This window comes from Eurosta solidaginis, chromosome 3 (genome assembly GCF_040869045.1).
Source record: "Eurosta solidaginis isolate ZX-2024a chromosome 3, ASM4086904v1, whole genome shotgun sequence".
In the NCBI taxonomy this organism is placed as follows: Eukaryota; Metazoa; Arthropoda; class Insecta; order Diptera; family Tephritidae; genus Eurosta; species Eurosta solidaginis.
The window spans coordinates 8,093,701-8,106,641 of record NC_090321.1 but is presented as its reverse complement, the minus strand read 5'-3'; the positions used below and the strand labels follow the sequence as shown (position 1 = coordinate 8,106,641).

Here is a 12,941-nt window from a genome sequence, read left to right as displayed (position 1 = left end):
TTTCATCGTTTATTAAGGGGGTCAGGTGGATGCTATCTACATTGATATATCAAAAGCATTTGATAGAGTTAGTCATAATATGCTACTGAGTAAGTTATCCTTGCTGGGTATGCATAATCAGTTTCTCGATTGGATGACATCTTATCTTGGCAATAGGGTTAATTATGTTGTTGTTGACGATTCGAAATCACCTCCTTACATTGCTACTTCGGGGGTACCTCAGGGTAGTATACTGGGAACTTTATTATATTTAATATTTATTAATGATGATTTTATGTTCTGTCATCATCATTTCTATGCTGATGACTTGAAGATATTCATGATGGTAAAAAGTTACAATGAGTGAGCTTTTGTTAGGTCTAAACTGGAGTATGCGGCCATAGTTTGGAATCCCTTCTACGCTATCCATTCAAATAGACTTAAACGTGTACAAAAAAGGTTCATGCACTTTGCTTTGTTCCAACTAATATGTGACTTGCCGATTCCGTTATATATTTCGCGATGTAGATTGATTGGTATGCGAACTCTTGACGTTAGAAGGACAATTTCTGAACTCTTGTTCCTCCATGGCGTACTAAATGGGAATATTGATTGCCCTCCTTTGCTGGAACTCAAAAAGCTTAATGTTCCATGTAGATCTTTACGTCACTTTGATCTTTTTCATATTGAATATTGTAGGCGCAATTATGCTCAGTATGAGCCAATAACACGGATGCTATCTGACTTTAACTCACTTTACTATAATAATATCCATGTGGACATTTTTTCCAATTTTTCTATTATAAAGTCCTTGCTTTCTTGAAGTTTATTTATTTATTTTGTTTTATAATTGTAAGTCACGTTTTATTGTACTGTATAAGATATTGTCTGTATACTCTGTAAGGTTTTGTAATACCATAGACTAAATATATACATATATAAATAAATAAATAAATAAATAAATATATTAATATATATTAAAATAACAATAGCAACAATAATAATAATAAGCATCAGTAAATAGGTATTAAAGATATAAATAAAATGAACATTACTACGGAATTCTTTAATTCGAGTACTTAAAAAATTTGGCGTAAACTGGAATAAATTATTTCATGTTATAATTATATTACAAATTATCAAAGCAAGAAGAAGAAAGTGTTAAGAGTAATATAAGAGTGACGCTATATGGTTTATATTAGTAACAGCCGTTTCGATATCAATTTGGTCAACTAGTATAAATTGGTATAATAATTGAAGTTTATCAAAACTCGATATGCTTCTGTTATACATAATATGCACCAAATAAAGCATTCATCATCTATTTTTGCAAAGTATATTTGTGCCTCAAACAATGTGGTATAAAAAACTGACCAAGCAAAATATTTGTTTAAACAAAGAATGGAAAAACAAAGAAAGCGAACGCCGTACAAAAATCACTTGCAAACACGTAAAGGAAACTGGTATAAAATTCTTTAAAGAAATTACAAATTTCAATTTCAATTGCGTTTTTGTTGGTATGAATTAAATGTTTAAGGCTTTAGCCTGTGTCCGCTAAAGCCTTAATAAGAAGCTTTAAAAGAATGGCATAAACTGTTACTGTAAGAAGTTAGAGAAAAGTGTAAAAAATATAGTGAAATGAAATTCGAGTTAAACTCTAATACATTTAAAAGAGATATAAATAACAAATATTCATGCAATGAAAATTTCAACGAACGAGTCTACCAAGACCAGCTCTAATCGATCTGAAATAAAAAAAACTCCTACAAATTTGGCATCGATGAAAAGTATAACAATGGCTGACATTGCTATGCTAATTACGCAAAAACTGGTACAACTGATTTGAATAAACAAAAGTTTTCCAAAGTCTTGCATTTAAATTTTAATTAAGTAAAAAGTGAACCAAATTATTTGGTATAAATTTTGCTTGGTCGCGAAACGAATGCTGAAATCTTGCTATAACTGATTTTCTCAAATCGCAGAAACTGCGCCGGAATTGCTTTAATTGATACGGTATAAATTAATGGCTACATAGAAAAAAACTTTTTATCATCGAGAATCATTTTGTAATAGTGCAAAAGTTTATCTGATTTTTCTGTTATCATTCATATTTTTTATCTGAATTAAACGGGAATTGTCCTCATTGCTTTTAAATGTATGAAAACATTTGTTTTAAGAAATATTAAATTTTTAATTTATTTAATAATTTACAAGAGGACAAGGCGAAAACTGTTTCGGCAAATCTCCTCAAAGCCATTTTTCGTGGAAGTAGGATTTGAACCCGCACTCCTACGATGGTTGAACTGTTATATTTTTGCTAAAGAAATTATTCTCAAACAAGTTTAGGTATCATAAAATACGCATATATGTTTCCTTGATTTACGCATTTGAATAGAGACGCTGCATAGTTTTCGCAGAAAATCCTTAACTAAAATATTCCTGTTGCCATTTCTCCGTCAAATTAACTTTTGTTGTACACATGCTTTTGCTGTTCATAATTTCTTTTAAGAGTTCTTGCCCTCAAGTTTGAAGGGCACAAAAAGTAATTGAGTAGCTTGAAGCTTTCCTTTATACATACAGACATACACAGTGGTTCGTTTATACCACATATTTATGTGTGCACCTATCTAAATAAGACTCATTGCAAATCAATATGAAAAATATTCATAAGTGAAAATTTATGTAAATATACTGGTATTTGAGGCTATTTGTTTTGTAACCATTCGCATTCTCAATTATATTTGCTCAACATATTACGTTTGTTGTTGTATGTACATAATTAGTTCAAGTCACAGTCATTGAATAATCAAATATTTGGCCAAATAACACTGGTCAACAACATTTTTGTACATGGGTCGTGCATATATTTTTTTTATTGCTTTTGCACCCAGAAATAGAATATGAACATAAAAAAGTTTTTGATTTGGTTTTGTTCGAAAAAAATTAGAAAAACGAAAAACATGAAAATTCATCAAAATTTGACATATATTTGATTTATTCTAGTATAGTAAAAATGAATTTAAGATTTATTATTATAAATTTAGTTTTGGAATACAGTTTAAATGTTTAAAAATGCTTTTTCCTGCTTTTCCTGCCATATTCGGTAACATTTTCTCTTATTAACGTCCAAATATATTCCCCCATCATGCTTTCCGTATACTAGCCTTGGTAGCGTTTCTCAAATTCCATTATATCTTGATGGAATCGCTCCCCGTGTTCTTCTGAATAAGCTCCCATATTATCTTTGAATTTATCCAGATGTGAATGTAATATGTGCATCTTTAGCGACATTCTACATCCGACGGCGGAAAAACTCGTAATCATGCCAGTTATCAGCTCATCATAATTTTCATCCCTACTGTTCCACGCTAGTTTCTCCTCATTGCTAAGTAGGTCAAGTAAAATATCGCAGTTCATAATTTTTATTATTTGAGCACCAACAAAGACTCCAGCTTTAAATTTCGCCTCTGACAGCTTTGGTAAAAAAGTCTGCAAATATTTGAAAGCTTTAGACTCAATATTAAGAGCCTTCATAAATTGTTTAATAAGGCCTAATTTAATATGCAATGGCGGCATCAATATATTTTTAGGATCGACAATTGCTTCATGTTTAATATTAAATCTTCCCACTCCATACTCAGTACGTTCAGGCCAATGTTTTTGGCGATAGTGGGCGGCATCATTTCTGCCATCCCATAGGCAAAGATAATAGGAGTATTTGGTATATCCACCTTGCATTCAAGTAAAAAAACAAACCATCTTGAATTCTCCAATAACTTCCCACTTGTATTCCGTAAATTTGATTGCAGTTAATAGCATTTTAATACTGTCATAATTTTCTTTGAGATGTATGGAATGTGCCAGTGGAATAGATGGAAATTTGTTCCCATTGTGTAGTAGAACAGCTTTTAGACTTTTTGTTGTGCTGTCGATAAAGAGGCGCCATTCATTTGTATTACAAGGAATACCAATTGCTTCAAATAAACCTTTCACGTCATAGCAAAAACAGAGTCCATCTTCCTTACTGTAGAAATAAGAAAATTCTTCATGACGCTTTCTTTGCCGAGATATTCGAACATCAGAAGTAAGTAAATTTCGTTGTATAAGCCGCGATGCTAATAACTCTCCTCTGTCTTTTCATAGACTTAAAAAGTCATTGAGACCTTCAGAGTTGATGAGATGTGGTATTCCTGGTTCAAATTGAGGAACAAATTCGGAATGTACGGATGCAGATGAACTCGGTGTTTGAAAGCTGCCTTGAGGGAATAGTTGCTTTTCCAACACAGGTGGATCAGGTACAGGATTTTGTTCCGAATGTGGTACTGGAGCGGATATCGATGGTAGTTCCGGATATATTGTTTTCCTTAAACGTTTCCCTTTCAGTGGTTTTACTACACAAAAATAGCAATCAGTGTCATGATTACTCGGTTCCCTCCAAATCCTCGGCACTGCGAACTTCATGGCTCTTTTCTCACCCTGGTACCAAACTACAATAAAACGTAAATCATTTCATAACAATTTCAGTTATTATGCAATTATATATATGTAGATATATGTATATGGGGTATTCCATCCCATTTCGACCAATTTTGAACCCGACCCCTTTAGAATTGGCTGAAAGTTTTTTTCTTTTTCTAGCTTACGAAAGACGTTTTTCAGAAGTTTTTCAAATTTTTTAATCCAACTCAAAAAAAGTTATGAATTTAAAAAAAAAACACCGTTTTTGTAAATGTACTTTTTTGTTAAATGTACTTTTCGGAAAAAATTCAAAAAAATTTTTAAAGTTTTTTTTTGTAATTTTTCAGTTTTTCGAGATTTTTCCTTTTTTTCTTCTCATAAAAACTTCAATCAATTCTGCAATCATCCGCACTAATCCCGTAGTGGGCCGAGAATTTTTTTTTTATTTAATTGAAAAAACTAACTAAAAACTAAAAATTTTGAAAATGGGTGTGGCACCGCCCCTTTTATGACTAAGCAATTTTCTATGTTTCGGGAGCCATAACTCGAAGAAAAATTAACGGATCGTAATAAAATTGGGTACACAAATTTTCCCTATAGTAGAAAATATGTCTAGTAAAAACGGACGAGATCGGTTAAAGCCACGGCAACTTAGATATAAAACAAGTTTAAAAGGGTCGTAGACTAAGCTATTCAGCCAATTCTAAAGGGGTCGAGTTCAAAATTGGTCGAAATGGCCTGGAATACCCCATATATATATGAAACAGTTAGTACAATAAAAAAAAGAAAATAAACTTACGCTCCAGAATGCTTCTGCAAGAGTTACATGAAACATGTGGATACCATTTTTTGTCCTGGTTTTTAACAGGTAGACCGAAGTAGGCTATAGAGGTCTCGCAAATCCTTGTGTTTTTAGTTAAATCAAACTTTTTTTGTCTTCTTTTAATACATTCGCCACATATATAGCAAAACGAATTAGCCGCTCGTTTACAACTTCTCGAAGACATCACTCCTCTGTGATACGCAAAAACATAGTGTCGCCCACAACGAGTGATCCAAGAAACTGCAGCTTCTTAAAAAAATTTTACTTACAAAAACGCTATCAGGTAGCTGGCATGCTCTATTGCTAGGCCTGCCAATCCGTCAGTAAAAGTTTCGATGTGTTTCTTCATATGTACTTAACGAATTGCCAAACCTACCTAAAATTATGTGTATCTTGGACCTTTTATCTCCTTTTTATTGTTTCTCAGCCACATTTTTTTGTTGTTTTTTTTTTAAGGTGACTATGTTGTGCTTTAAGTAGACCTTTTTTCTATGCATCGCTGCATCAGGTAGCTACCCGCCGCCCTCTATCGACCGAAATAGCGCGAAAGGACCTACATTAGCCTGGTGCAAATATGCAAAATTTTCAAATCGCTATAACCATATATTTTTGATTCGTAATTGCATTTTTTTTATAGAATTGAACACAGAATCCGAATATAAAATTTTTTTTGTTGACCTGTGTAATCAGAGCGAACACATGTGTCTGTTTTGCATATTTTTCGAATAAGAAATATGATTTTATTGCAGAAAATTATTTGGTTTGCATACTTTGGGAGCTATTACCTCTAACTATTATTGATAAATTTATATTCATATATATGCAAATTTTGCATATAAGGCACTCTGCTTACACTTGGGTTTCATTTATATGCAAAATTTGTTTGAAATTAGTAGTAATTAATTATATGGGTTTTATGTGTATTGTTTGTTCATTCCAGAGTATTGGTCTGCTCGGGATACATTTTCTGCGATTTTCTGTGGTAATAATACTATATTTTTTTATACCCAGCTGTATGCTCTTAATTTCTTCTACAAACAAACAGAATACAGCAGGGAAACGAACACATAAAATCATAAATTTAGAAAAGATTAAACAGGGAAAAATTCTAGATTATTTTTAAGAAATTTTCGTTAAGAAAATTTTATTAAAATTATAAAAGTTTAAAGCAACAAAAAATAGTAACTAGTTGGAATTAGAATAATTTAACGTGCAAAAAATAATTAACTAACACAGGAATTGTGACTCATGCGTAAATTTGTATTTACCTCTGGTGGTTTATCCCACTTATTTTACAGCTATGAGATCAGTTTTTATAGATCTTAGTCAAAACTTGTGCACCATAGTTGGGCACAGTGCACTAAATTTTCAGTTCCACTGCCACTAACTTTTAAGTGGTGCCCAACAATGCTTGGCAGATGCCGTTGCCGACTTGCACCAAAACATGTAGATCCGTCACTACATTTTAAGTTGTAGTTAGAGTTAAAAATAAAATACACTGTGCCCAACTATGACTGTATCGAACTGAGTATATTAAGTTCGGCATTGATCACTGCTCTAGCGTTTAGTAATCCTAGAAAAACAACCTCTTTAAAATTACTATTGGTTAAGGCGCCCAGAAAAAAAATTATTTTGTGGAAACTACCGACGGAATAAGGAGCATGCAGCACTTTTCTGTTGTGGGCTTACAAAGCAACACATGGGAAATACCATGATTTGCTGGGAAATTTAAAAATTTCGGCAACACTGGATTGATTACCTAGATCATTAGCCAAAATCTTTTATTAAGCTAAAGAAGACCTACCACCTTGCACTAGGTACTAGGTGGGTAATAGAATTAAGTAGAAGTGTGAGTGAGATTGGGAGTGAGGGAGCATAAATCAAAAATACAGAAGATGAGAAAAAGCAGAAGAATCACAAGAAGGAAGGAAATAAGGAAATAACGGGTTTTAACTAGAGGTTAGCCAATTTTTGGCAGGACAATTTCTTCGGAGTATATTAGGCTAGGTTGAACTGGCCGGTCAAAGAAGGCTTCACCTAGACTGAATGTGTCCATAGCTTTAACCAGAATTTATTTGGCTTCCAAACGAAGAATGGCAATCAGGTGCCAGGACTTGTGTTGTAGAATAACTCCAACATCTTGGCAAATACTAGTAGTTTTCTAGGTCTCGCTTAAGTTCTGCCTCGAAATCTAGCAACTATGCCACCCCTAAAAGCTGGAGCCTTGCTTTGGCGAGCCCAGAACACAAACAAAGAACGTGCTTGACCGTTTGTTCCTACATCTGCTGTTAGTAACGATGCCTAACTTATAAGCATGTGATACTAGAAAGCAGTGCCCAGTTAGCATGCCCCTTGTGAGTTTTAAGTCTTCTCTCTTCAGATATATGAGCCATTTTGTGAGTTTTATGTCGTGCGATTTGCACTAATCTTAGAATTTTGCAGCTGTGCGCTTCCATGTTGTGCGCTGTCCACACCTTTTCTGCATGATGGATCATATGCAACCGCTGTCTCCTTTTCATTTCTCTTAAACAGATCGGAACGTCTGCCATCAATTCAGTGGGCGCTGCACCCTCCTTTGCCAACTCATCGACCTCTTCGTTACCTTCTATAATTTTATGACTGAGAACGCAGTAAATATATATGGTCCGGCCTGAGCGAAATTTTTTCAATGCTTTTTTGCATTCCAGAACACTTTTGTTGATCAGTATACATATTGACGCGATTGAAGCTTAAGAAAAAATACCCCAGCGGGTTAGGGGTTAGAATATACCCGCGGTAGGTATTCCTGTCATAAGAGGCGATTAAAATACCAAATAGATTCAAGAGGTTGTGTAGCGTAACCATTTCCAGGGGTTGCCAGCGCAATATATAGCTTCTCCAATCCAATTGGCAACCTCACCTATTCGTGGCGAATCCTGTTTCATTAACAGCCGAGGCTCTGGCGACCCCTAACTCCTCATGGATCTAGGGGTGGGAGGTGGTTTATGGCGTAGAAAGTAGCATGTGGTCATACCAAATAGTTCCCGAGATGGTCGGGCTTGGTACCGGAACATACCGGATCTGCATCCGGCAAAGGACCATCAACATCGGTAACACTCCCCAAGGCCTACATCAACAACAACAAAAATAAATGAAGCTCAAGCACGGTTCCTCCAAAATGTCTGCTACTTTCTTCGCGGCTTTAACTTCCGCCTGAAAAACTCTGCAGTAACCAGGAAGCCTTTAGTACCTACTTATTTCTGGATCGACACAGTGAACAGCAGACCCGACCCCTTCCATTAATTTGGAAACATCGCTATACACGTGTATAGTAAGTTCTGCAATTTCTGTACCTTAGCACCAACCCTCCGGCTCAATTGTGGGCCGAAATTTTTTTCCAAGCACAGGCACGGGACCATATATTCCGTCTGCCCGATACCCAAGTATGTTAGTTATTAATAAATACCCGTAATAACAAAAACAAATTGTTCATAAGTATGCTGTAAATACAAATTTTTTGCTAAGCCCAACTCTGGAAGATACGTAAACGGTTAGCTAAGAAACAAAAAATAAATTTACAGCAAAAAAAGGAATAGTAGAACAAAGTGCTAACAGAAATTCACTACGGAAATTGATAGAAAAAGTAAACAGTTCAATGTAAATATTGAGGAATAGAGAAAAAGAAGTAGAAGAAATAGAAAAAAAGCGGCAGCGCTCTCCTCGAACTGACGTAAAAAGTAAAACTTAAAAAACATAAGAACTATTTAAATTCCTCAGCACTACTCCTCAACGCTGCTGCTACACTTTACCTTGGCATTTCAATCCTTTATGCGTGATGCCATGCAACAGCGAACCGCAATGATCGCAAAACATCGGTGACAGGAATGTGGCATGCTGCCATTTATGCGGCATCTGATGGGCCTGAGAATAGGTGAGAAAACTGATGGAAAATTAACATAAAGCTTAGGGGAAGAAAATGTAAAAAAGTAAATAAATAAATAAGTTATAGGAAAATACTTAGAGCGTACTTAGGAAATACTTAAATAGTTAGTAGAGCATAGATAGAGTACCAAAGGGATTAAATACTAGTGAAGTCAGTAGAGTATGAGAGCTTAGTCAGCATAGCAAAGGTATGAAACGTAAAAATGAGTGAGCTAGGTGAATAGTACTGTATAAGGAGTGATTAAGAAATTAACGAAAACAAATAATTAATATTGTATGTAGAAATAAGAAAGTTTCCAAAAGGTTTTCGAATTTCGAAATCGCTACTGTAGCTATCTAAGGTGTAAAGTTTCTATATTTTTTCTAATATTGCAAACTTCAGAGTACAAAAAAATATGCTAATATTCGAGATTTGAAAAGTTTACTATTATGTTCTTTAACTAATGTAAAAACTATTTTCATTTCAATCTAAACCCATGGTGTCTACTTGAACAAATGTACGTTTGTATGCTTTTATATTTAAATATAAAATTATACTTTTTTTAAATTTTTTTTTTTTCATTTTATATGGCTTACGTTTTAACTGGTATCTCTAAGAAGAAATTGTTGAAATTGCCATCAAAATAAAATTTCATTCACACAAATTGCTTTAACAAGAAACGCCATCCAACCAAATAATAAATTTGCCCGCAAACACACATATATAAATATATTTTTTCAAGCAAATACACACATAGTCATTTACATACAGTCGGAAAATTCGAAAGCGTGTTACAAATATGACTAAAGTCAAAGTTAAATTAAAATACAACACTTTTTCTGTTGTTGCCTTGAAAAATGATATAGCAATTTTTCGCCTGTTACGTATACGCCATGGTGACCCAATAAACTATGTTGTTTTCAGGCATGCTTAACCAACGAACAGATATCATTTCGTTACGTTCTTAACGTTAATAAACGAAACGAAATGACTTTGTTTCGTTTATTAACGTTGATTTTCGTAACGAAATGATATCGGTTCGTTGGTTAAGCAGGCCTGGTTGTTTTTGAGCTTGATGGAAGTTTCAATTTGAGCAAAATATGGTCTTATTGCTGGCGTGTTTTAAATCAGATCATGGTGGATTAGAAATACAAAAATATTTTCATCATATTGTTAGGGTGCAGTAGCTCAGAAATTGTTGTCACGCTTAATGATCTAAGAAGGCTTCGGTCGCCTTTTAAAGGCCCATTGTCGGCAGCGGAAATAAGACTACTCGCTGATTGCAATGTCTTTCGAAACCAGGTCAATTCGATTAGGGATGCACTTTATGGAATCTTTAAGAAAAAATGCATATTAGTGAAGAGCGGCATCTACGGTAGCTGTCGCACGCTTCTCTTCGGCTGCATATGCGCATGCCTGAAGGAACTTTACTTACACATCTGCTTGATGTATTCTTCTAGATAGTGGACTTCGGTTCAGGTAAGTCAGCCCTGAGCTAAAGCCAACTTGTGTCACGTACCGTCATTCTTCTAGTTAGTTGCTATAGCTAGCACACAGTGAACACTTGGTTTACTAAGACATATCTACCGGTATTGATTGTAATGTTAGCATAGCTCCAATCGATGGGAGCTGATATGGTGTGAATGAATATTTAAGATGGCCCCAGCTGTACAAAAGTTCTCTCACTCGAGCTCCTAGAGGCTTTAATTAGAGTTAGCACTTATCTTAAAAGTCAGTATATTTTTTCAAAGCAGCGGTTTGTTAACTACCAGACTCCAGTGCCGCCTTTAGATTATGAGGTATCAGAATGATCTGAAATTGTGTCCAAGTCCAATAACTATAGAGATTTGCTTTTCCTGACGTTCTAACGAGGTCGGTCGTTGTTTTCCTGTCGTAATTTCTAAGCCAGACAAGGCTCCTATACTCAATAAGTCCGCTTAGAATAGCTACAGTTCATTCTTAGCTTGTTATTGAGGAGAGAGATCGTCTTGTTTCTGCGGACTCTATCTTCTGTCTAGTTTTCCTTTGAGGGCGGCCTCGACATAATTCAAGGATGTGATGTCGAAACGATTTTGAAAAATCAGCTGAAGATTTGACTGTGAAATTCCAACAGTCAGACTTTTGGAGTCTTCTTGCAAAAAATGTTGCAGTTCAACTTATGTGATAGTCTAGAGGTAAATGTTAAGAATCAAGCAAAGTACGTTAACACACAACAACAATTGCACAGTTAAGCTTACTGTCTATTTCGACGTCATGATATTATTCATATAAGAGAGGGTAAAGTGATATTTTTTTGAAGTTATTATTAACAGGGAACAGCATCACATCCATAAAGCTTGATCTGGTATTTAATTATTTTTAGAAGCCCATAAATGAGGCTTGTAAGGATCTGCCTCAATTATTCCATTTAACGTTTAGGAAACTCGAGCCTAAAACGGAGATGAAGCAATTGTGCAATAATTTATTCACAGTGCCCCACTAAGATTGCAGCCTTAGTAATGGACGGAAGGTGGGGCTTTTTAAGGCCTTTCTGAAATTTGTTATAAAGGCGGACTATGGAGTTTCACGGATGGTGGCTACTAAAGTCTAATCAAGGTAGAAAATGCCATTATGGTTAACAAAGTACATAGTGTTACTGTAATTGGTTAGTGCCTACATTTACCTTTGAAGACAGCGGAGTTTGTAGTGGAGGGGAAATACCTTTATGGAAAGCATAACTGCACAATATGATACTTCACCCATCTTGCAAATGGCGGTAATGTTATCGAGTGGCTTCTACACAAAAAAAGTATATTAAGGAGCCTTTGTACGTTTACGAAGATCCGGTCAATTTTGCCTGAACAGGCTTGTCGTTTTTCCTAAGTATGGGAGATTCATAGTGTCATTATTGCGGTTAGCGCTTTCTTATCTTAGCTCGAGCAAAATAAGCGTTACAGCCAGTATAATAAATGCCCTCAATAAAAAGTACTGCATTATCAATTTCAAATGAAGAGATGAGCTCACCAAGCGCAGCGTAGTAATATTTCAGATTGCGGCATAAAGTGCTTCTTTAATAAATTAATCTAATTAATTAATTTCATCAATGTTAAGTAGTGAAAAGCATGAGCGAATAAACATATTTACACGATGTGTGTGAGTAGGTAATTCAAGTATTTATGTACATATGTATAAAGAAGCCGTATAAAAAATGTCACTCATACGACGTGGTACACCTAAAAAGCAAAAGTGCAATTTCTTGAACAAATTACATCATTATATCTTGCAAGAATAAGCAGTGGCGCTTATATTAAAATCAATTCGATCTTTGTTAGTACAAGTGAACTACTAACTAATACTAAGTGAAAACTAATGTTTTTTAAGTTGACTAGAGGTCGCACAGTGCTTGAAGTTAATCCACAACAGTGATAAATTTACTAAGTAGAAATTCGCCGGTTTTTATTATCGGTAACAGCCGATACCGAGAAGTTATTGTTTGATTGTCGGCTTGCTATCGATAGTGAGTTATTTTGGCTAGATTCCAATTTGTTATAGACTTTTTATAGCCGGCTTATGATTTGTTTCTTATTTTCGGGTTGTTACCGACAGGTAGTAGATGTCTTATCGAATTTACATATATTGTTGTTATATCGGTGACTGTTTTAGAACAAACCGATGAGCTGTCGATAGGAAATCGTAAACATGCTGACTACAAATTGGTAATTTTCCGATAACGATTCGATAAAAAAATAGCTAACTTTTTAATAAAAAATCGATAAATTTTCGATAACATGCTAATAACAA

The 12,941-nt window shown here is 34.7% G+C and overlaps 2 protein-coding genes across 9 annotated transcripts in view; one reads left to right on the top strand and one right to left on the bottom strand.

Moving 5' to 3' along the window:
* LOC137243197 (micronuclear linker histone polyprotein) overlaps window positions 1-12,941 on the top strand; it is a 553,070-nt gene that overhangs the window by 38,451 nt on the left and 501,678 nt on the right. The window lies entirely within an intron of this gene.
* Pkc53E (Protein C kinase 53E) overlaps window positions 1-12,941 on the bottom strand; it is a 222,838-nt gene that overhangs the window by 20,301 nt on the left and 189,596 nt on the right. For 2 of the 7 annotated variants that reach the window (XM_067770586.1, XM_067770588.1), the window contains one exon: window positions 9,049-9,160. The exons of 3 other annotated variants lie outside the window; for them this stretch is intronic. In XM_067770586.1, the coding sequence (XP_067626687.1) occupies window positions 9,049-9,160 (112 nt within the window). Of the gene's footprint in view, window positions 1-9,048; window positions 9,180-12,941 lie in introns of all 7 variants that reach the window. 2 more of the 7 variants (XM_067770589.1, XM_067770590.1) reach the window with 1 other exon arrangement.